We start from the raw sequence: 23,562 nt of genomic DNA on the forward strand, positions 1-23,562 counted from the left end.
ATTGTGGGCTCAATAAAAACAGTGTTGTAATTTAATTATTTCTCAGACTTAAGATTTTTCTCTGCACTTGGATAGATCTCATCTCCAAATTCCAGATAAGCCCTTCCATTTGAAAATCCTTTGATTCTGTAAACATAATTTAGCATTCAGAATAAGTCCTAGTACTTAAATTACTGACTTGGCTGCTAAATCAGCAGCATAGATGTTATCCAGGGTTGGAGCCAGAGGAAATGATGAAGGTTTGAGACTAAAAATTATTACACGATAGTAAGAATGCAAAAACCTGCTTTTACTTTTTATAAAGGCATCTTTTGATCAGTTCCTTGTGTTTATACCTGTACCCATTTCATTTGAGTTGATCACCATTTCTTCATTTGGGGTATGGAGGTCGGGTTTTTATTAATGCTTTCCTCATACACATTAAGCATGAAAACCAATACATACAGAACATGAACTACAGAACCACATACACTTTTTAAAAGGTACATTCATACAGGCTACTGCATAGTAATTCCCTCCTCAATCTCCTTAGAATTTTCACTACATTATATGAATTCCCTAAGGTCAAAGAGCCTGACACATTTTTATTTGTATTTTGTCTTTGTGAATTCTAGAGAATAGATATTTTTACAAATACATGTTTACCATGAGAATTTGTTTCCTCACTACATAGATATGGAAGGAAGAATAACGCCCCCCACCCAAGATGTCCACATTCTAATCCTCAGAATTTGTAAATTTGTATATGGCATAGGAGAATTAAGGTTGTAGATGGAATTACTGTAGTTAATCAGATCAGCTAGAGATAGGGAGATTATCCTGAATTATCTGTGCATACTCAAGGTAATCATGAGGGTCCTTATAAGTGCAAGAGGAAAGCAGGAGAGTCAGTGTCAGAATGATGCAATATGAGAAAGATTCAACCTGCCACTTCTGGTGTTGAAGATGAAAAGGGGCCAGAAGCCAAGGAATGCGACTGCCCTCTAGAAGCTGGAAAAGGCAAGGAAACAGATTCTTCTCTATTGTTAATAGAAGACTCTTAGCCCAGTAAGACCCAATTGGAATTTCTGGCCTTCAAAACTTTATGTTGCTGAATTGTGTTGTTTTAAGCCAGAAAGTTTATGATAGTTTGTTAGATCAGAAATAGACAATAGAGTAAAGGTTAAAACGAAGCACAGTGTTCTTCCCTGGACCATGTTTCTGGACGTGCGTAAATACAGGATATGCCTTAGGAAAAACGTAAAGTTGCTGTCTTGGGCCACTTGTTCCCTGTCAACACCTTACTGCTCCTTCTGGGTAGCTTTGCTGCATAGAAACCACAGAATTCCAGGGTAGGATGGCCAAATACGAACAGTTCCACTCTGCAGCTCCCAGCCATATCAATGCAGAAGGCAGGTGATCTCTGCAGTTCCAACTGAGGAACCCGGCTCATCTCGTTGGGACTGGTTAGACAGTGACTGTAGCCCACGGAGGGTGAGCCAAAGCAGGGTGGGGCATTGCCTCACCTGGGAAGCACAACGGGTCAGGGAACTCCCTCCCCTAGCCAAGGGAAGCCATGAGGGACTGTGCTGTGAGCAATGGTGCATTCCGGCCCACATACTACACTTTTCCCATGGCCTTCACAACCCACAGACCAGGAGATTCCCTCGGGTGCCTACATCAACAGGGCACTGGGTTTCAAGCACAAAATTGGGCAGCTGTTTGGGCAGACACTGAGCTAGCTGAAGGAGTTTTTTTTTGATACCCCAGTGGTGCCTGGAATGCCAATGACACAGAACCCTTCACTCCCATGGAGAGGGGGCTGAATACAGGGAACCAAGTGGTCTACCTCAGCGGATGCCACCCCTATGGAGCCCAGCAAGCTAAGATCCACTGGCTTAAAATTCTTGCAGCCAGCACAGCAGTCCAAAATTGACTGGAGACACTGGAGCTTGATGGGGGTAAGGCCATCCACCATTACTAAGGCTTGAGTAGGCCGTTTTCCCCTCACAGTGTAAACAAAGCCACTGGGAAGTTCAAACTGGGCGGAGCCCACCGCCGCTCTGCAAAGCTGCTGTAGTCAGACTGCCTCTCTAGATTCCTCCTCTCTGGGCAGGGCATCTCCGACAGAAACGCAGCAGCCTCAGTCCGGGGCTTACAGATAAAACTCCCATCTCCCTGGGACAGAGCACCTGGGGGAAGGGACGGCTGTGGACGCAGCTTTAGCAGACTTAAATGTTCCTGCCTGCAGCTCTGAAGACAGCAGTGGATCTTCCAGCATAGCACTTGAGCTCTGCTAAGGGAGAGACTGTCCCCTCAAGTGGGTCCCTAACCCCCATGCCCCCTGAATGGGAGACACCTCCCAGCAGGGGTCGACAGACAACTCATATAGGAGAACTCTGGCTGGCATCTGGCAGGTGCCCCTCTGGGACAAGCTTCCAGAGGAAGGAGCAGGCAGCAATCTTTGCTGTTCTGCAGCCTCTGCTGGTGATACCCAGGCAAACGGGGTCTGAAGTGGACCTCCAGCAAACTCCAGCAGACGTACGGCAGAGGGGCCTGACTGTTAGAAGGAAAACACACAGAAAGTGATACCATCAACATCAACGAAAAGGACGTCCACACAAATACCCCATCCGAAGGTCACCAATATCAAAGACCAAAGGTAGATAAATTCACAAAGATGACGAAAAACCAGTGCAAAAAGGCTGAAAATTCCAAAAACCAGAATGCCTCTTCTCCAAAGGATCACAACTTCTTGCCAGGAAGGGAACAAAACTGGATGGAGAACGAGTTTGATGAATTGACAGAAATAGGCTTCAGAAGGTGGGTAATAACAAACTCCTTTGAGCTAAAGGAGCATGTTCTAACCCAATGTAAGGAAGCTAAGAACCTTGAAAAAAGGTTAGACTAATTGCTAACTAGAATAACCAGTTTAGAGAAGAACATAAATGACCTGATGTAGCTGAAAAAGAAAGCATGAGAACTTCGTGAAGCATATCCAAGTATTAATAGCCAAATCGATCTGGTGGAAGAAAGAATATCAGAGACTGTAGATGAAGTTAATGAAATAAAGTGTGAAGACAAGATTAGAGAAAAAAAAATAAAAAGAATGAACAAAACCTCCATGAAATATGGGACTATGTGAAAAGACCAAACCTACGTTTGATTGGTGTGCCTGAAAGTGATGGGGAGAATGGAACGAAGGTGGAAAACGCTCTGCAGGATATTATCCAGGAGAACTTCCCCAACCCAGCAAAACAGGCCAACATTCAAATTCAGGAAATACAGAGAACACCACAAAGATACTCCTTGAGAAAAGCAACTCCAAGACACATAATCGTCAGATTCACCAAGGTTGAAATGAAGGAAAAAATGTTAAGGGCAGCCAGAGAGAAAGGTCGGGTTACCCACAAGATGAAGCCCATCACACTAACAGTGGATCTCTCTGCAGAAACCCTACAAGCCAGAAGAGAGTGGGGGCCAATATTCAACAATCTTAAAGAAATGAATTTTCAACCCAGAATTTCATATCCAGCCAAACTAAGCTTCATAAGCAAATGAGAAAAAAAATCCTTTACAGACAAGCAAATGCTGAGAGATTTTGTCACCACCAGGCATGCCTTACAAGAGCTCCTGAAGGAAGCACTAAATATGGAAAGGAAAAACCTGTTCCAGCCACTGCAAAAATGTGACAAATTGTAAAGACCATCGACACTATTAAAAAACTGCATCAACTAACAGGCAAAGTAACCAGCAAGCATCATAATGACAGGATCAAATTCACGCATAACAATATTGACCTTAAATATAAATGTGCTAAATGCCCCAATTAAAACACACAGACTGGAAAATTGGATAAAGAGTCAGGACCCAATATGCTGTATTCAGGATACCTATCTCACGTGCAAACACACATATAGGCTTAAAATAAAAGGATGGAGGAGTATTTATCAAGCAAATGGAAAGAAAATAAAAAGCAGGGGTTGCAATCCCAGTCTCTGATAAAACAGACTTTAAATTAACAAAGATCAAAAAAGACAAAGGAGGGCATCACATAATGGTAAAGAAATCAATACAACAAGAAAAGCTAACTATCCTAAATATATATGCACCAAATACAGGAGCAAGTAGATTCATAAAGCAAGTTCTTAGAGACCTACAAAGAGACTTAGACTCCCACACAATAATAGTGGGAGACTTTAACACCCTACTGTCAATATTAGACAGATCAATGAGACAGAAAATTAACAAGGATATTCAAGAGTTGAACTCAGCTCTGGACAAAGTAGACCTAATAGACATCTACAGAACTCTCCACCCCAAATAAACAGAATATACATTCTTCTCAGTACCACATCACACTTACTCTAAAATTGACTGCATAATTGGAAGTAAAACATTCCTCAGCAAATGCCAAACAACAGAAACCATAACAAACAGTCTCTCAGACCACAGTGCAATCGAATTAACACTGAGGATTATGAAACTCACTCAAAACTGCACAACTATGTGGAAACAGAACAACCTGGCTCCTAAATGACTACTGGATAAAGAAAGAAATTAAGGCAGAAATAATAAGTTCTTTGAAACCAATGACAACAAAGACAAAATGGACCAGAATCTCTGGGACACAGCTAAAGCAGTGTTTAGAGGGAAATTTATAGCATTAAAATGCCCACAGGAGAAAGTGGGAAAGAACTAAAATTGACACCCTAACGTCACAATTGAAAGAACTAGAAAAGCAAGAGCAAACAAATTCAAAAGCTAGCAGAAGACAAGAAGTAACTAAGATCAGAGCAGAACTGGAGGAGGTAGAGACACGAAAAACCCTTCAAAAAACAAATCAATGAATCCAAGAGCTGATTTTTTGAAAAGGTTAACAAAATAGATAGACTCCTAGCCAGACTAATGAAGAAAGGAGAGACGAATCAAATAGACACAATAAAAAAATGATAAAGGAGATATCACCACTGATTCCACCGAAATTCAAACTACCATCAGAGAATACTGTAAACACCTCTATGCAAATAAACTACAAAAATCTATAAGAAATGGATAAATTCTTGGACACATACACCCTCCCAAGACTAAACCAGGAAGAAGTTGGATCCCTGACTAGAACAATAACAAGTTCTGAAATTGAGGCAGTAATTAATAGCCTACCAACCAAAAAAAAGCCCAGGCCCAGATGGACTCACAGCTGAATTCTATCAGAGGTACAACCAGGAGCTGGTACCATTCCTTCTGAAACTATTCCAAACAATAGAAAAAGAGGGACTCCTCCCTAACTCATTTTATGAGGCCAGAGACACAACAAAAAAAGAAAATTTCAGGCCAATATCCCTGATGAATATCGATGCAAAAATCCTCAAAAAATATTGGCAAACCAAATCCAGAAGCATATCAAAAAGGTTATCCACCATGATCAAGTTGGCTTCATCCCTGGGATGCAAGGCTGGTTCAACATATGCAAATCAATAAACATAATCCATCACATAAACAGAACCAATGACAAAACCACATGATTATCTCGATAGATGCAGAAAAGGCCTTCGATAAAATTCAACAACACTTCATGGTAAAAACTCTCCATAAACTAGGTACTGATGCAACGTATCTCAAAATAATAAGAGCTATTTATGACAAACCCACAGCCAATATCTTACTGAATGGGCAAAAACTGGAAGCATTCCCTTTGAAAACTGGCACAAGACAAGGATGCCCTCTCTCACCACTCCTATTCAACATAGTATAGGAAGTTCTGGCCAGGGCAATCAGGCAAGAGAAAGAAATAAAGCGTATTCAAATAGGAAGAGAGGAAGTCAAATTGTCTCTGTATGCAGATAACATGATTGTATATTTAGAAAGCCCCATTGTCCCAGCCAAAAATCTCAAGCTGATAAGCAACTTCAGCAAAGTCTCAGGACACAAAATCAATGTGCAAAAATCACAAGCATTCTTGTACACCAATATTACACAAACAGAGATCCAAATCATGAGTGAACTCCCATTCACAATTGCTACAAAGAGAATAAAATACCTAGGAATACAACTTACAAGGGATGTGAAGGACCTCTTCAAGGAGAACTACAAACCACTGCTCAAGCAAATAAGAAAGGACACAAAGAAATGAAAAAACATTCCATGCTCATGGATAGGAAGAATCAATATCGTGAAAATGGCCATACTGCCCGAAATAATTTACAGATTCAATGCTATCCCCATCAAGCTACCAAAGACTTTCTCCCCAGAATTAGAAAAAACTACTTTAAATTTCAAATGGAACCAAAAAAGAGCCCATATAGCCACGACAATTCTAAGCAAAAAGAACAAAGCTGCAGGCATCATGCTACCTGACTTCAAACTACACTACAAGGCTACAGTAACCCAAACAGCATGATACTGGTACCAAAACAGCTATATACACCAGTGGAACAGCACAGAGTCCTCAGAAATAACACCAGACATCTACAACCATTTGATCTTTGACAAATCTGACAAAAACAACCAATGGGGAAAGGATTTCATATTTAATAAATTGTGTCGGGAAAACTGGCTAGCCATATGCAGAAAACAAAAGCTGAACTCCTTCCTTACACCTTATAGACAAATTAACTCAAGATGGATTAAAGACTTAAACGTAAGACCTAAAACCATAAAAACCCTAGAAGAAAACCTAGGCAATACCATTCACAACATAGGTATGGGCAAAGACTTCATGACTAAAACACCAAAAGCAATGAGAACAAAAGCCAAAACTGACAAATGAGATCTAATTAAACTAAAGAGCTTCCACATAGAGGGACTGTAAACTAGTTCAACCATTGTGGAAGTCAGTGTGGTGACTCCTCAGGGATCTAGAACTAGAAATACCATTTGACCCAGCCATCCCATTACTGGGTATATACCCAAAGGACTATAAATCATGCTGCTATAAAGACACATGCACACGTATGTTTATTGCGGCACTATTCACAAGAGCAAAGAGTTGGAACCAACCCAAATGTCCAACAACAATAGACTGGATTAAAAAAATGTGGCACATATACACCATGGAATACTATGCAGCCATAAAAAATGATGAGTTCGTGTCCTTTGTAGGGACATGGATGAAACTGGAAAACATCATTCTCAGTAAACTATCGCAAGGACAAAAAACCAAACACTGCATGTTCTCACTCATAGGTGGGAACTGAACAATGAGAACTCATGGACACAGGAAGGGGAACATCACACTCCGGGGACTGTTGTGGGGTGGGGGGAGGGGGGAGGGATAGCATTAGGAGATATACCTAATGCTAAATGACGAGTTAATGGGTGCAGGAAATCAACATGGCACATGGATACATATGTAACAAACCTGCACATTGTGCACATGTACCCTAAAACCTAAAGTATAATAAAAAAAAAAAAATAAATAAATAAATAAAAAAAGAGCTTCCACACAGCAAAAGCAACTATCATCAGAGTGAACAGGCAACCTACAGAATGGGAGAAAATTTTTGCAATCTATCCATCTGACAAAGGGCTAATATCCAGAATCTACAAGGGACTTCAACAAATTCACAAGAAAAAAACAACCCCATCAAAAAGCAGGTGAAGGATATGAACAGACACTTCTCAAAAGACATTTATGCAGTCAATAAACACATGATAAAAAGCTCATCATCACTGGTCATTAGAGAAATGCAAATCAAAACCACAATGAGATATCATCTCATGCCAGTTAGATGGTAATCATTAAAAAGTCAGGAAACAACAGATGCTGGAGAGGATGTGGAGAAATAGGAACACTTTTACAGTGTTGGTGGGAGTGTAAATTCGTTCAACCATTGTGGACAACAGTGTGTCAATTCCTCAAGGATCTAGAACCAGAAATACCATTTGACCCAGCCATCCCATTACTGGGTATATACCCAAAGGATTATAAATCACTCTACTAGAAAGACACATGCACACAAATATTTATTGCAGCACTATTCACAGTAGCAAAGACTTGGAACCCACCCAAATGCCTATCAATGATAGACTGGATAAAGAAAATGTGACACATATACACCATGGAATACTATGCAGCCATAAAAAATGATGGGTTCATGTCCTTTGTAGGGACATGGATGAAGCTGGAAACCATCATTCTCAGCAAACTAACCCAGGAACAGAAAACCAAGCACCGCATGTTCTCACTCATAAGTGGGAGTTGAACAATGAGAACACGTGGACACAGGGAGGGGAACATCACACACCAGGGCCTGTCAGGGGTTGGGAGGCCAGGGGAGGCATAGCATTAGGAGAAATACCTAATGTAGATGATGGGTTGATGGGTGCAGCAAACCACCATGGCACGTGTATACCTATGTAACAAACCTGTACATTCTGCATATGTATCCAAGAATTTAAGTGTAATTTGAAAAAAGAAAAAAAAAGCCATAGAACTCCAAAACTTAAAAAGCCACTGCCCTCAGGATACCTGCGTTGCCCTGTCTTCCAAGGACCATGCACATGGCCCAAGTTTCCATCATTTCCCATCTGTTGCCATTCATTTCTGAGGCTTCAGTGGTGTGGGTGACAGCCACAATGAGATAGCCTATAGTATACAATGAAGACAGGATGTCTGAACATAGAAACCACGCAAGAGGTTCATTATCCAAAGGATAGAACATTCCAGGGAACGTTTCAATCTTTTTTCCTCATGAGTGGGAAGGATGTCGGGGGGAAAGGAAGAGGAGCAGACTGGATACAAACGCAGTTGGCAAGTAAATCCTGTAGCAAAAAATTAGCAGATATCCAGACATGTAGATGGTGGTTTAATATCAGAGAAACTGAAAGGCAGTATTGAGCTGTAGGACAGGTGATGAATAATATCTGTGCATGGGGTACCAGTAGGTTAATGTACACGAATCTAATACTCATTAGCAAAGCAAAAGGAGAAAAAGGCAGAAGACTGCATACCAGAAAATTATGGTCAAAGTAGAAGAACCTTTAGGCTGAATCAATGCTAGGCTGAAAACTTCCAACATAAAGATTCATATATTGTTATTACCCAGAGATAGGTGTCATCTAAATGTAGGGTTGCAGTTAAATGCCCCATTAGGGAATAGTATAAAGCTATATGAGCAGGATCCAAGCTAGTCATTATATAATTACTGTTGTCAAAACATAATACTTCTGAGTCCCATTCTCGCTGAAGCCTTTATTTATTAGATAATACTGAGTGAGAGTAAATTTAACCAGATAAACAAATTGAGGCAGCACCACTCAGTACAGAAGTAACTTCTCAACCTTCCTTGGTCTGCTCTTGGTTTTTTGTTTGTTTGTTTGAGACGGAATCTCACTGTGTCGCCCAGGCTGGAGTGCAGTGGTGCGATCTCCGCTTACTGCAAGCTCCGCCTCCTGGGCTCACGCCATTCTCTTGCCTCAGCCTCCCGAGTAGCTGGGACTATAGGAGCCCGCCACCACGCCTGGCTAATTTTTTGTATTTTTAGTAGAGATGGGGTTTCACCGTGTTAGCCAGGATGGTCTTGATCTCCTGACCTCGTGATCTGCCTGCCTCAGCTTCCCAAAGTGCTGGGATTACAGGCGTGAGCCACCGCACCTGGCCGGATTGCTCTTGTTTGTAACCCCTGAATACCTGAAGGCTGGAGAAGATAACATAAACCCATCAGTAATAGTAGTTTACCATAGCAAGGGTTCCCATTTGAGGGGACTTTGGAAGGGGTTCTCGGACCATGAAGGGGTGGTTTGAAGAAGCTCCTTAGGGTGATTCTGTTATATGCTACCTCCTGCCAATCCTGCATCACCAGAGGGAATCCATCTACCTACTCTGATGAAATCACTGGTGTAGTTTAAAGCTGGCCTCACCGGGAATCAGAAGACCAGATTTTGAGTCCTGGCTCCACAACTAGTTTGACTTAGACATTCCGGGATAATTTATGACCCATCTGCAGCAGAATCACCTATTACACTCATTTAAAAATGACAATTATCTACCCAGGTCAAAACAACTCTGACATTGTTGCTCAGGGTCTCCATATTCATAATCAGAGGTGAGAATTTGGCATTATAAAGATTGAAAACTTCACATTGTAAGTGAGTTTAGGCAAGTTATTCCTACACTTCTTTGGTTTCATTACCTGAGAAATAAGAGGTTTCCACTGGAAGGTATTTATAGTCCTCCCAGTTCCTCAGTGTGGGAGAGTAGTAACAGGAACTTTGGAACCAAAAGGATATAGGTTCCAATATCAACTGCACTAGTGGCTTAAAACAATAAACATTTACTATTGCTCATGGGCCTACGGGTCAGCTCTCTTGATCTTGGCTGGGCTGTCTCACATGTCTAGGAACTGGCTGGCTCTAGGCTGGTTTGGATGGCCGCAGCTAGGACAACTGGACTCCTCTCCATATGATCTCTCATGTTTTACCAGGCTACTTTAGGACCATTTACATGGCGGTACCAGGGTACCAAGGGAGAGGAAAAATGAAGGACTCTTGAGGCCAAGGTTCCAAACTGGCATGTCGTTACCACTACCACATTCTGTTGGTCAAAGCACTTTACAAAACTAGGCCAGATTCCAGGAATGCAGATAGAGACTCCTTCTCTGGATGGGAGAAACTGCAATCTCAATTACAAAAGACGTACTCCTTTGCTGAAGCCTACAGCAGTGGTTTTCAAATCTTAGCTTGCATCAGTATAACCTGAAGGTCTTGCTATTAATAAAACATAAGTTGACGGGTCCGCCTGAGTTTCTTATTCAGTAAGTCTTGGATGAAGCCCAGTAATGTGCATTTCTAACATTTCTAATGTTCCCAGGTGACAACGGTGCCTGCTGTGGATCACACTTTGAGAACAATAGCTCTACAATAGACTCTTCTACTCTATGTAAAAAGATTAAATTAAAATTTAACATATAAGGCTGTATTCCATGGCTCACACCTGTAATCCGAGAACTTTGGGAGGACGAGGCAGAAGGCTGAGGTAGGAGGATGAGTACTTTCGTATTTCTCTACAAAAAGTTAAAAACAATTATCCAGGTATGGTGGCATGCTATTTGGGAGGCTGAGGTGGGAGGATTAGCTGAGCCCAGGAGGTCAAAGCTATAGTGGGCTGTGATTTCACCAGTGCACTCCAGCTTGGGCAACAGAGACCCTGTCTCTCACAAAAAGAAAAAAACTAACATACATAATTTTATTTCTAGGTGAACTTTATTTCTGGCATAGCTTAACATATATTATTCATGATATATTTCTCTCCTAGTAAAATGTGAAATTTTAAAAATCTAAATACTTTTTAGAGGACTTTGACTTCCCCTTTATGCTGAAAAAAATATTCTTTTTAATATTCTACCTTAAACACATAATCAACTCTAATCAATCAGGAACCACTGAATGATTTTATTTCATCTCTCCCCATGCCTACATTCTACCCCCCTCCATGATTCATACAATTAGGTCAGCAAGGGGAAGGTCTTGTTGAATCAAATGAGAAAATTGTCTTTTATATTTTGTTAAAATTAACTAGAAACAAATTAACTGGAAATAATTGAACAACTGAAAGCTACATTCATAGTCTACTTACTCACTGCATAGATGAAGTAATAGGCTCAGAGAAGTTGAGTAACTTGCACTAAAATACTAATTTTCTGTTTAATCATCTGGTTGATATGTCATAAACATATATGACCTAAATCAATAGTAATCTACCTTCTACTCTGATCTTAGTTCTCCAAGTAATGAAGTATCTCTGGAGATCTTTTGTAAACTCAAAGGTAATTGTGATTTCTTGGTTCTTAGAAAATACATCCAGGTTTCTATTCCTTATTAAAAAGAGAGAGAGAGAAGTAATTACCAGGTTCTTACCTATTTTTTAAGAACATTTCCCTGGGAAAATGGTCATTAGTTACATTATACTGTGGAAAACGAGACTTAGATAGGCAGAGATTTACCTATTATCACACACTGGAACTAGGCCTATTTATTTTAAAGGACCAAATGTTTTCTACTGCATCAAACAAAATGATAGATAAATATCTGGATCAGCCTATGTTAACTATCCATGATTAACTCATAATTAGCTAAATTATTTTTAGACTTGCAGTTACTGGTAGCAACGCCTATAAATGGCCTAATATTCTTTACATTTTAAGTATTTCAAAGACCTTGCTATTTGCCTAACATGGTATTATCATAAGTAATGCTTATTAATCACTTACTATATGCACCGCATTATACACAAACCCCATATTTATTACCCTATTTAATATTCATTACAACTATCTAAGAGATACTATTTTTATCTTCATTTTACAGATAAAAAACAGACTGAAATGATTAAATAACCACTCAAATCACACAGCTAGTAAGAAGTAAGGTTGGAGCTCAAATAAAATTCATTTTGATTCAAAGTCTTACTATCGTATCCGTGGCACTATTCTGTCTTGCTACTTGTACATTTTTTTAATCAACTAAAGTGATGGTACTACAAAAATAGCTTTGAATCAATTGAACACTGAGTCTGTTTCAGAATAAGAAATTTATGACAGAATGGAAGGGGAAAGGTGAAAAGGAAACATCTGGCTTATTCAAAGAAATTACAACTGAAAATAGCTATGAGACTGACGTGTTTAGCTAACACATGTGACTAAGTGTGTGGGCCTCCAAAGCAGTCCCTTAGGAAGATACATGCTTATGTGAAGGATGCCATCCTTGCTATAACACATTTTAGACATGTTTTAGATCTTATTATTTTGTGTATATACCTAGTTTTTTTTTGTAACAGCAATGAAAAATCCTGTATTATCCAGTTTTTAAGTGATTCCTCACTTAATTTACTTGATTTGATTCTGAACAACGTTTTAGGTATTTTCCTAGATTAAATCCAACTTTCAGAGAACATACTATTGTCACATTGCTGACATTCTCCTAAATTGTGATTCACATTGTAAACTTGACTCCTAAAGAGGACATTTTAAATTATGTAGAAACCAGTCGTGGTGGGTCATGCCTATAATCCCAGCACTTTGGGAGGCTGAGAATGGACTATAGACTGAGGCTAGGAGTCTGGGGTTACAGTGAGCTATGATCGCACCATTGCACTCTAGTTTAGCAACAGAGCAAGACCTTGTATTAAAAAAAAAAAGTGTGTGGAGCTATGGCAGCAAACTAGGATCATCAATTAAATAAGTATCGTTTTCCAAAGTGAATATTCTGAATATTTCAATATAAATTTATTCAAAAATAAAAACATCCCAGTATGTTTATTTGAAAACAAAAGCAACAATACATTATGAAAGGAAAGAGAAAAGATATTTAGACAATATAAATGTTAGATTCTGTCTCTTTTAGTACACTTATGGGGCTTCCTCAAAAAGAATTGTCAGTTGTGGGACTTTAAAAACAAGAAAAAAAAAGGTCCTTACAAACCCACTCCAGGTTCAATACTTGGAGCAGAACATCCAAACCCAAAACGGTGACCTAGTCATAGGTGCATGGGTGGAGTCTCAGAAAAGTTTATTACCTGAAATTCTTCAAAATGGCCGACATTCAAAGTCATATAATCAAGGCAGATTTTATCTAAAAGCAGAAAACCACAACAATCGTGGCAGATATTTCAGTATCATAATATTCAGAACATTCAGCTAAATATGGCTTAACTAAAGAGCAGTTTATTTTTTCGTATACAACAAGATGTCTAGAAGTCAACAGCCCAGGACTAATTGAGCAAGTCAAGTTTGCTATCAGAAACCCGGGTTCTTCCTATCTTCCTTCACCATCTTTCAGAGATTGGTCTTCAGCTAGTTCATAACTGCAAGATGGTTGCTCCAGCTCCAGAAATCACATATACCACATAGGAAGAAGCAGGTAGGACAAATGGGGCAAAAAGTCGTGGCAGTGGTGGCTATTAGTCTTTCATCAGGAAAACAAAAGCATTTTCAGAAGGTTCCTCAGCAAATATGTATTTACATTTTTTCTTTCTTTGAGACAGAGTCTCACTCTGTCGCCCAGGCTGGGGTGCAGAGGCACGATCTCGGCTCACTACAACCTCTGCCTCCTGGGTTCAAGTGATTCTCCTGTCTCAGCCTGCTGAGTAGTTGGGATTACAGGTACGTGCCACTCTGCCTGGTTAATTTTTGTATTTTTTAGTAGAGATGGGTTTTTGCCATGTTGGCCAGACTGGTCTTGAACTCCTGACCTCAGGTGATCTGCTTGCCTCGGCCGCCCAAAATGCTGGGATTACAGGCGTGAGCCACCGCACCCAGCCGTATTTACATTTAGTTTGCCATAACTATGTCAAACAGCCACTACTAGATGCAAAGAAAACTGGGAAATGAAATATTCAAATTTCCAGTCTCTAAGTTAGAGTAAGACAAGGAGGGTGGAGGTTAAGAATTCATGTTGAGTGAGGCAAATTACAACGTCTGTCTCAACAGGACTGACATTTTACTAGGCAGTATGTTTTTACACTTTGTATCATTAAATCATCACAACTGTAGGAGTTGGTCCTTGTTCTTTTAATTTTACTAAAGAAGGAAGTGTGATCCAGGGTAATTAAGAGAATTGTACAAGTCACCCAGTTTATAAGCATTGGAACCAATTTCTATATGACTTTAGAAACTGCTGTCTAACTTGGGTAAAGAAATCTTAACAGCATGCAAACAAATGCTTTCTGAAAAACTTGAGTATTGAACTTGCTTTTCAAAGGTAGCATGCAAGACAATCTTTAAAATCCTTACTGGATTCTTAGACACGATCTTATTCTTATATGCAGCAGAACTTGTTGAGAAGTTTCTAAAAGGATAGCCAAGGTCACTTGGGATGAGCAACTGTAGTCCATTAGTCACGGAAGCCCTTATATGACTCTCAACATTCACCCACTGGTAGGAGATTTATAGACGGTGAATTATTTATTTAATACCTAGCTTATATATTTTCCAGACTTGGTTTGCTTGTATGGATTACAACGTAGTCCTTGATGTATGCCAAAGAAACTCTTTTGCCCTCAATTTTTTCCTGCCATAGATAACGCAGAGCCTGAAATACATCACATCTATAATCCCATTAACAAAAATAGGAAATAGAACATATTACCTTGTTCAGATACTAAACATCTTTTCCAAGTGGTACTGTCATATAGGTTATTATGGAATAGGCTAGAAACTTTTGGTAGGACAAACATTTTTGCAGGACCGTTTTTAAAAAATATATCTAAAGTGTTTTGGGGGGCTTAATATCTTTACCTCCCAGAAAAAAAAAAAAGTATTTACATTTAAGTGTATAATTCTTGCCAATTTGGTACAACTGTGTTCCACACTTGGCTCAAGTTCTCCTTATTAAAGCTGAATGAGTTGGTAAGTCTTAATAATCTCCAATGATGCTAACTTTTCCCAGGTGCAATCTTATATATCACAAGGTTAATACATTTGGTGCATATACTCATGGGAGCTGTTTTTATACATCTTAAAATTTTCATTTGTTAAAAGCCCGGTTTCCAAATTTATGGTTCAATTACTTAAGTCTGTTTTTCAAAGTTCAAAGAAAATATCTTTCTTCCATTAGTTAGCATTCCCATTCCTTCCATTTTCCCTGACTAAATAAAGTTCAAGGTTAGAGGAGCAGCCAAGAACAGAGAAAAATGAACTTAGTAAAGTGGCTATCTTCCAGGATGCCTACCACCATCGTTGGAAAGTCCATTGTAAACAAACAAACTTACCCAGCCAGCTAATGAGCAATTTTTTCAAAAATATCCTAGTAGTTTTCAATCAAGATGATGTATTCCAAGAAGAGTATTTGGTATCTTGCCCATCTAGGTCTTAAAGAAATGGAGAACTTTAATAATAAACTTTTGTTATGATTACAATTAATAACATACTACAAAATCAATTATCTCCACTCCCAACTCTTTTATACTTATCTTCTTCATTATGCAAGTTTATTACTAAAACAATGTAAGAGGAAATGTCTGAACAGTTTTCAGAAGCCCTTACAAAGAACTATTTACATAAAAACAATTATTTTGCTAATTTTATACAATTATACATCATATATAATTATCTATAATTTTTATTTTTACTCATTAAGTTATATCACTAAGGACTTCTTTTAGGCAAGCTTAAGTTGGTGTTACTGTTAGTATATTAATTAATTAGTCAATTAATTTAGATTTCTCACTAATTCCAACTGGCCTTCTCTTGCCCCCCACCCTTGCCTTTATATTTAATTCTAGGAAATATGTGAACAGAAGTCTGGTACTACCTTCAAAATATATAATTGTAAAAAGGTGGGAAAAGCGGCCAGGTGCGGTGGCTCACGCCTGTAATCCCAGCACTTTGGGAGGCCGAGGTGGGTGGATCACAAAGGTCAGGAGATTGAGACCATCCTGGCTAACACGGTGAAACCCGTCTCCACTAAAAACACATAAAAAATTAGCTGGGTGTGGTGGCGGGCGCCTGTAGTCTCAGCTACTCGGGAGGCTGAGTCAGGAGGATGGCGTGAACCCGGGAGGCGGAGCTTGCAGTGAGCTGAGATCGGGCCACTGCACTCCAGCCTGGGCAACAGAGTGAGACAAAAAAAAAAAAAAAAAAAAAAAAAAAAAAAGGTGGGAAAAGCAATTGCTTTAACAAAAAAACAAACCAACAACAACAACAACAACAAAAAAACAAAAAAAAACGAGGGGAGACTTCTGAGGCCTTGCAGGTTTATGACCTGAAAGAACCACTGAGGTCAACACCACGGTGTTCCTTTACTTTGCTGAAAGCTTTCTGACAAGGTCTCTCCTTCCCAACTATTAAAAGTGGTTTCTTGTTAGAAGCAATTAAGAACTGAAGGTTATTTTGCCTTCCCCGTGGATCAGAAGCTCTTTGAGAAGTGGCATAAAATCTTTAGTGCTAGCCCATGGTGTAGAGCAGGCTGCACAACCTACACAAATTTTAACTGATTAATAAATAAATGGCTGACATAAAAAGGGAGAGATGCTTCATTAGACATAAATACCCTGTTTTCTCTATGCTTCTTGCTTTCTCTTAGCGGCTGTAAGACATCAATGATAAAAACATAGAAGTCTATTACACAGAGTCAGAGAAGTGGTGCTCCATAAACTCTAATAAATATAAATAAATAGTATCCGCACGGTTCTGGAGAAATCGCTCAGGATATCTGGAAGGTGCTTTGTAGCCACATGAAGAGCTTACAGCATCACAGTTAAGTTGGAAACGGGAGGCTGAGTGTCAAATAAGTGTACTTGTCCACATAGGGAAATAAAAATCATTCTGTAAGGCTTTCCTATAGAAGAAAAATCGGTGCCTGTGAACTAGGTTCTTGGGACCATTAACAAAACTGAAAGGGGGGAAAATGTCAATGGGATGGTGTCAGTGGGGTGGCAGTGAAACAAAGATCCAAGGCTCCCCTTAAAGGGGGAGAAAGGAGAGATATTTTCTCTTCTTTTTTTTTGCCTCCCTGGGGCAGCCTGGCCAGCACAGGCAAGATTCAGAGTGGAGTGAGAAGTGAAGAGGATGTCCGGTCGGGAGAAAAAGGGAAGAGAGAGAGGCGGGGGCTAGTCCCCAACGTGGTGACTTCGCTGCGCACCTGTGGGGCCGACGCTCTGAAGCGGGACGGGGGTGTTGGTCCGAGAGGGGGGACCCAAGGGCCGGGGGCAGAAGCCCTCGCCCGACTTGGGAGTCTCGGACCCTGACACTCGCTCCAGCATCCTAGCAGCCCTCCCGGGTGGGTCGGACTTTCTTTCCGTCTGGTTGCAGAGTTCTTCCCCGACTGGCTGCGCGCCGCCTGGGTGCAGAAGTTACTCCTGCAGTCTCCACCCCAGCCAGGGCCTCTCGGGCTGGTTTTATTTTGCTCTTCTCGCCTTGCAGCCCGCCCCCGACACAGTCCAGGGCACTGGGAGGAGCGCGGCGCACGTGGGGGCGGCGTCCCGCGCCTCCCTAGCAGCGCGGAGTCGGCTACGCGTGTTGACCGGCAGTTGCAAACTATTGGCCAGTTAACGTCCCGCTCGCTCCTCCACCCAACTCCACCGCCTTCTTCTCGCCCCTTCCGCCTTCGTTTTTCAATTTTAGGATCTTCTCCTTCCTTAAGTGTTTGGATAAATTCGCCGTCCGTAATCGGTTCAGTTGGAAATTACCCGATGGTTTTCGTACTTTTTTTGAACGCTGACTGCAGAAAATGGCATAGGGAGGTGGAGGAAGAGGGAAGAAAGTGTATGTGCGTGTGTGTGTGCGCGCGAGTGACAGGGGACAGAGACGAGAGATAGGAGAGAGAGGGAGAGGGGGAGAGGGAGAGAGACAGAGACAGAGAGCGAGAGAGAGCCCAAGATCTGAGGGGAGGGCAGGGGGCTTCCCTCTCCTGGAGGACGGACAGAATGATACATACTGTCATTAACAGTGTTGACCCACCCAGACCCCACCCTTCGGTTGCATCCATCATACAGTCATTACAAAGAGGTAGCGCTGTCACACTGCTTGCCCTGCTCCTGGGGCTCTCGGCTGGCTTAATGAGGTGCACCCAGCCGGGGCTTATTGTGCAGCTCGAAAGAGGCAGGAACGAGACGGCAAGGATCCTAGCAGCTGCTCGCAGCAGCCTCGGCCGCAGCAGCCTCGCAGCAGCAGCCAACCCCAGACCTCAAGTGGATGAATGCCTCTGGAAGTGTTTTCCTGAAGGAACCCATCAGGCAGTGGAAGACTGTGGCAGGGCTAGTGAACTTAGATGGGGCTTTCCTCTCCTGCAGTCGAGCTGGCTGGAGGCAAGTGCAGTCACTCGGGTAATTGCGGGGGTGCTGGGGGCGGGGGGGGCGGTGGTGGTGGTTTTAAGCCAGTCCACGGTCAAAAGGCGGCTTGGATCAATTTCCCCTCCAACCACTCAACTCTCCCCTTTACCTTTTGTTTTGTTAGTTTGGCTTTTTCCACCCCCGCCCCCTCCCTGGTGTGTTCTGAACCGTGCGTCTTGCTCTGGGGTTTGATTGTATATTTAAATGTAATTCTGATTGGTGAATGTTCTCTCCTTTTTGTTGTGATTACTAGAGATACTTTAGCCCTGCCTTCCCAGTTCTGCGCCCAGCACAAGCAGTTTTGAAAATTTAAGTGCAAAAAGCATGACAAAGCAATATGAGGTTGCCGTGGTAAGTGAACTTTTAAACCGAAAATTACCATTTCTTCTCGTCTGCTCGGTCTGTGGGTGGTTTGAAGGGGAATCCTCACACACAAAGGGTTGGGGGCTGGGAGGAGGGGGTGGTTAAACAACAACAAAAAGAAACCCGTACAAACCAGTAGTGCTAATTTTGTTTTTCTCTCTACTACGGTCAGTGGGCAAGTGCTGTATTTATGTTTGATATTCTTGGGATGGTAATAGGCTTGATGCATTTAAAGTGGGTAAGAGTTGGCAGTAAGCAGGGGAGAGGTGCAGGGAAGGGAGGCAAAGGGAACTAGGTTATTGTCTGGTTTCAAAAGAACCTTGCAGCTCTGACTTCCTGAACTCGGCACATTAGCCGGGTCATTCCTGATCAAAATCCTGAAGAAGAAAAGAAACAATGGGGTCATCCTCAGCTACTACAACTATCTCTGTGTCCTCTCCTGCAGTTAGACCATTCTTCCTCACACTTCCTCAGGTAGCAACATTTGAAGCCATCATTCTTGGACAAATTTTAAATACTAAATGATGATGAAATAATACATTTGCAAAGTTGCGGTCTTAAAAGGTTTGAGGCTGGAGAAAGGAATTGCTTATTAACCCTCCTTCCCACTGCCCTCTCCTCCCCTCCCTCTTCCCATTCATCCTACTTTTTAAAGTGTACAGATTCATTCATTTAAGAGTCCTTCTTCAGCATCCTTTCCTAATCCCTTTTGTTTTTAAATAGGAGGTATATTCCAGGGATGGACTTCCAGGTTTTGCCCCTTTATCTCATTCATTTTCCAAGAATAGGTAGCTAACACAGTATTTGTGGCAATGTAAACAGTTCCAAGTTTGGTAAAAGACAGCCTTTGCTCTGGAGAATTCTACATTGTTTGGCCTGTTCTGCACTTTTAACAAAAGGATTAATAGTGCTCAGTAGTCTTAAAAACTTTCAGTTGCCTTTTGACTTATCCAGGGCTGTTGCCATGGAGAGAACTGGGATGCCCTATATTGGAATGGACCTGCCCATTTTCTGATGAGGCAAGGCCGTCTAAGTTTTCTCTTTTGGAGGATGGGATGGAAACAGAAATACCCACTGAAAGGAATTGTTTTGTCGAGCCCATTCTTAATTTTCATTTAATGTGTGCAGATATAATTGCATGTGCCTACATTTCTCAAGACCTATTCTGAAAGAAAGATTTTTAAATTATGAACTTCCTGTGATCATAGGAAACACAGAAAATAACTTAAAAAATGATTGTATTGCAATAAAGCTTAATGTATTTTAGTGGGCATATATTTTAATAACTTATTTTAACAACTGACTTATTTTTTGCCTATTCTACATGAAGTTACTGTAGTTCAACAGTAACTACCACAGGAAAGTGATACCTTATGCAGTCAGCTTCCATAGTCATCAATACTGATTTTAGTCTAGATGTTTGCAATAACCATCCTTAAAACAGTTTTCATTTGAGAGCTAAAACACCAAAATGGTTAAACTACTAATTTGTTGGTACAAGAGAAATCAATTCAGTAAAATTTGTGAAAAAAGAAGAGTTTAGATTAGAATATAGTATTTTATGTCTTTGTATTAGCAAGAATTTCAGTTGAGAAATTTGCTTGTTCTACCCACTAATATCCATAGATCACAGGTAGTCAGCTAGCAATGTTCTTAACTATATAATTAATTTTAGATCATATTACTCAATTATCATAGGATTTAATTTTATAATTTATCCAGAACTATACTAACACTACCTGGGGTTTTAAAATAAACACCTTGAACTATATGTATACAGTGCTAAACAAAGAAATAATTTATTATCTACTACTGATATATAGATATTTATAAATAAATATATGTCCTGTATATATGTAAAATTAAATTACTTCGACATGTGGAGAAGAACAACTTTATTCAGAGTTATTTTAATCATACTCATAATCTCAAACAAGCCATCAGATTTACTGAGTTTTTACCTAAACACCGAAAATACTGTTTTAGTTGAAGTAATTCATTAAAAATTATTATTTAAAATAAGCTGGGTAATTGAAAATTATCTTCTAAATGATAATTAGTGGTGCATGTAGTTTAACTGCCTTTAAAATATTTAGACTCTTTAATGCTATATATTTAATGCTATATATTCCTCATACTTTCCCTCACCATAATTCTGTGCCAATTTTAGGTTTGCTAAATATTCTTAATATGGAAATTTAAAATGTAAAAGTACACTTACCAATTTTTTCCTACAAAATATGAACATTTTTATTTTCAGTATAATTTCATTTATACCAAAATTATAAATGTTCTATTTATGCTATTGGCACATTGGAAATACAGTGGTCATGTTCTGATATTTTTCTTGAACCTCAGTTTATTAGAATAAGTTTTACAAATAGCAGAAAGCTTATAATGTTCAGAAGTACAAAATTCTTAAGTGTTTTCAACTAAGCAGTACTCTCATAGAAAGTCATTGATTCCAATGACAGTGACTCACTTTAAGTGAAAAAGTATTCATGCATAAAAGAGAAAAGCGAGATGTAGGAAGTGGCGGTGGATGGCAGCCAGGTTATCTAATGGTACATTGCAGGTTTTGCCCTTTGTACCATATCCAGGGAATGCAATGTACCTGCAAGCATAAAGGCAAAAAAGAATGGCTGAAGTGACATTAGAGTTTTAAAAATGCAAAAATAATGTTCATTTACTGTTTCTAATTGGTATTAAATGTAGTATGTATCCTATATCAAATATACAATCTAAAATCTCGAAGAAGTTAACTTTTAATAGTTAACATGTGTTGTCTATCTGCTATGACTCAGTCATGGATTTAATCATATATGTAAGTGCCTTATATGCAGTATCTCAGTTAATCTTCAAAACACTTTAGGTGGTAGCTTTTATTTCACCTAGAAACTGAGTACCTAAGGTAAGACAGCTCATAAACCATAAAGTGAGGATGTGAATCAAAAATCTATCTGACTCCAAAATTGGATCCAAAATCAAACGAAATGACCATCAAATAATAGAAAGATACTAGATTTTAAAAGGCCTTCATATAAAGCTCATGTAATTGCCACAGATTCTGAGGGTAGGGATTGCCTGTCAATCTTGGCACTTTTGCAGTACAACATTTTTGAAGAAAAAAGTTTCACTGAAATATTTTTAACTGTACCCACATTGCGTTTGGGTACATTAGCCTGGTTTGTCTGGTTATTTCTCTTTTGGGACATTAATTATGGAGAATTTATTATATTCTCGATTCTATTCCAAAAACAAAAGGAGAGAAAGATTAACTCAGTTATAGTGACAAAAGTATTTTATAATAAATAGCAAAAATACCTAGTAAATAAAAGGAAGACCTAACTGTACCCAATTTTCCTTAAAAGGGAACTTAAATAAGCACAGTGATTTTAAAAATTTTAATGACTAAAATGGGATTTAATTTTTCATTTTCAAGACTTTTAAAATTTTGATTACACTTACATTTGGTAATGTCATAAAATGTTATATGATTTTTATAGGTAGCAAATCATTTGATTTTTTTACGATAATATGTATTTTCTAAGCTAGAGTTTACTTTGATATACTTAATCAATTAACTTCTAATCACAGTGATTAAGGGGGATTTTTTAAACTGCCCTCATTTTGTGAACTAAAGAAACATGTAAGTGACATAGAAAATAAAAAGTTTTAAATAAGGCCCTACTATATGATTCCTTTTTAAATATTAAAGATGATAGACTCTCTAATAAATACACAGAAAACATCCTTTCCCATCAAAATGCTCTAATTTTGATCTTTTTTGTTTATAAAATCTTTGGACTTGAGAGATTGGGACATAAATATTGCCTATTCTTGGGTTTGTTTATTAGCTTAGATGTGGAGTAGAGATGTTAAGATTTTATCAAGGTAATTCATTCAAGCCTCTTTAAGTAACAATGAAAAAATGTTTAAGGACATCATTGACATTCAACAGAAAACTGCTCAATATTTCACTGTTCACCTGAGAAGAAATGAAAGCACTCAGAATAACTCTATCTGCACTTTATGCAATAAATGGGCTCTTGAGTTGTTTTGTGTAAATCTTTTTTTAAAAAATTGCCTTACTTTTTTTTTAAATGCAGAGAGCTCACACATTAAAATAGTATTTGAATTAATGATCTTGTTAAGTGAATAACTTAAAAAAATTGATACATCCATTTTGTAAGTTTCAATTTTTTATAAAGTGAAACCATCCAAATTAATCATGTTTAAGCCTCATTACGATGAGAGTACTAGTAGATTTTTTTTTTAACTCAGATAACTTTGGAATTTTAAGAACCAGGTTATTAAGGGGAGAATTATGAGGCTTGAGCATTTCAACCTACGGTATTCTAGCATTCAACCACTCAACTCTATTTCACTTTGATTTTGGAAAAACCCCTGAATTTTTACCCCTCTCAAAACTAATTTTAGTTACTGGTCTAATT

At 39.4% G+C, this 23,562-nt stretch overlaps 1 protein-coding gene and 1 long non-coding RNA gene across 5 annotated transcripts in view; one reads left to right on the top strand and one right to left on the bottom strand.

The window, feature by feature from the left end:
• Nucleotides 1–17,869, bottom strand: part of LOC131382018 (uncharacterized) — a 97,366-nt gene extending 79,497 nt beyond the window's left edge. Inside the window, exons 1-3 of the long non-coding RNA XR_009211166.1 lie at nucleotides 17,557–17,869; nucleotides 16,966–17,001; nucleotides 15,686–15,784 (exon numbers count right to left, since the gene is read on the bottom strand). This is a non-coding gene — a long non-coding RNA (uncharacterized LOC131382018). The remainder of the gene's footprint in view (nucleotides 1–15,685; nucleotides 15,785–16,965; nucleotides 17,002–17,556) is intronic.
• A 1,129-nt stretch (nucleotides 17,870–18,998) lies between these two features.
• The window catches only part of ELAVL2 (ELAV like RNA binding protein 2), a 159,350-nt gene continuing 154,786 nt past the window's right edge, over nucleotides 18,999–23,562 (top strand). For 3 of the 4 annotated variants that reach the window (XM_032138485.2, XM_032138486.2, XM_058431596.1), the window contains exon 1: nucleotides 18,999–19,096. In XM_032138485.2, coding sequence (XP_031994376.1) covers nucleotides 19,070–19,096 — 27 coding nt within the window. In that variant the 5' untranslated portion in view covers nucleotides 18,999–19,069. The remainder of the gene's footprint in view (nucleotides 19,097–23,562) is intronic. The other variant, XM_058431591.1, reaches the window with a different exon arrangement.

This window comes from Hylobates moloch, unplaced genomic scaffold (genome assembly GCF_009828535.3).
Source record: "Hylobates moloch isolate HMO894 unplaced genomic scaffold, HMol_V3 SCAFFOLD_19, whole genome shotgun sequence".
NCBI lineage: Eukaryota > Metazoa > Chordata > Mammalia > Primates > Hylobatidae > Hylobates > Hylobates moloch.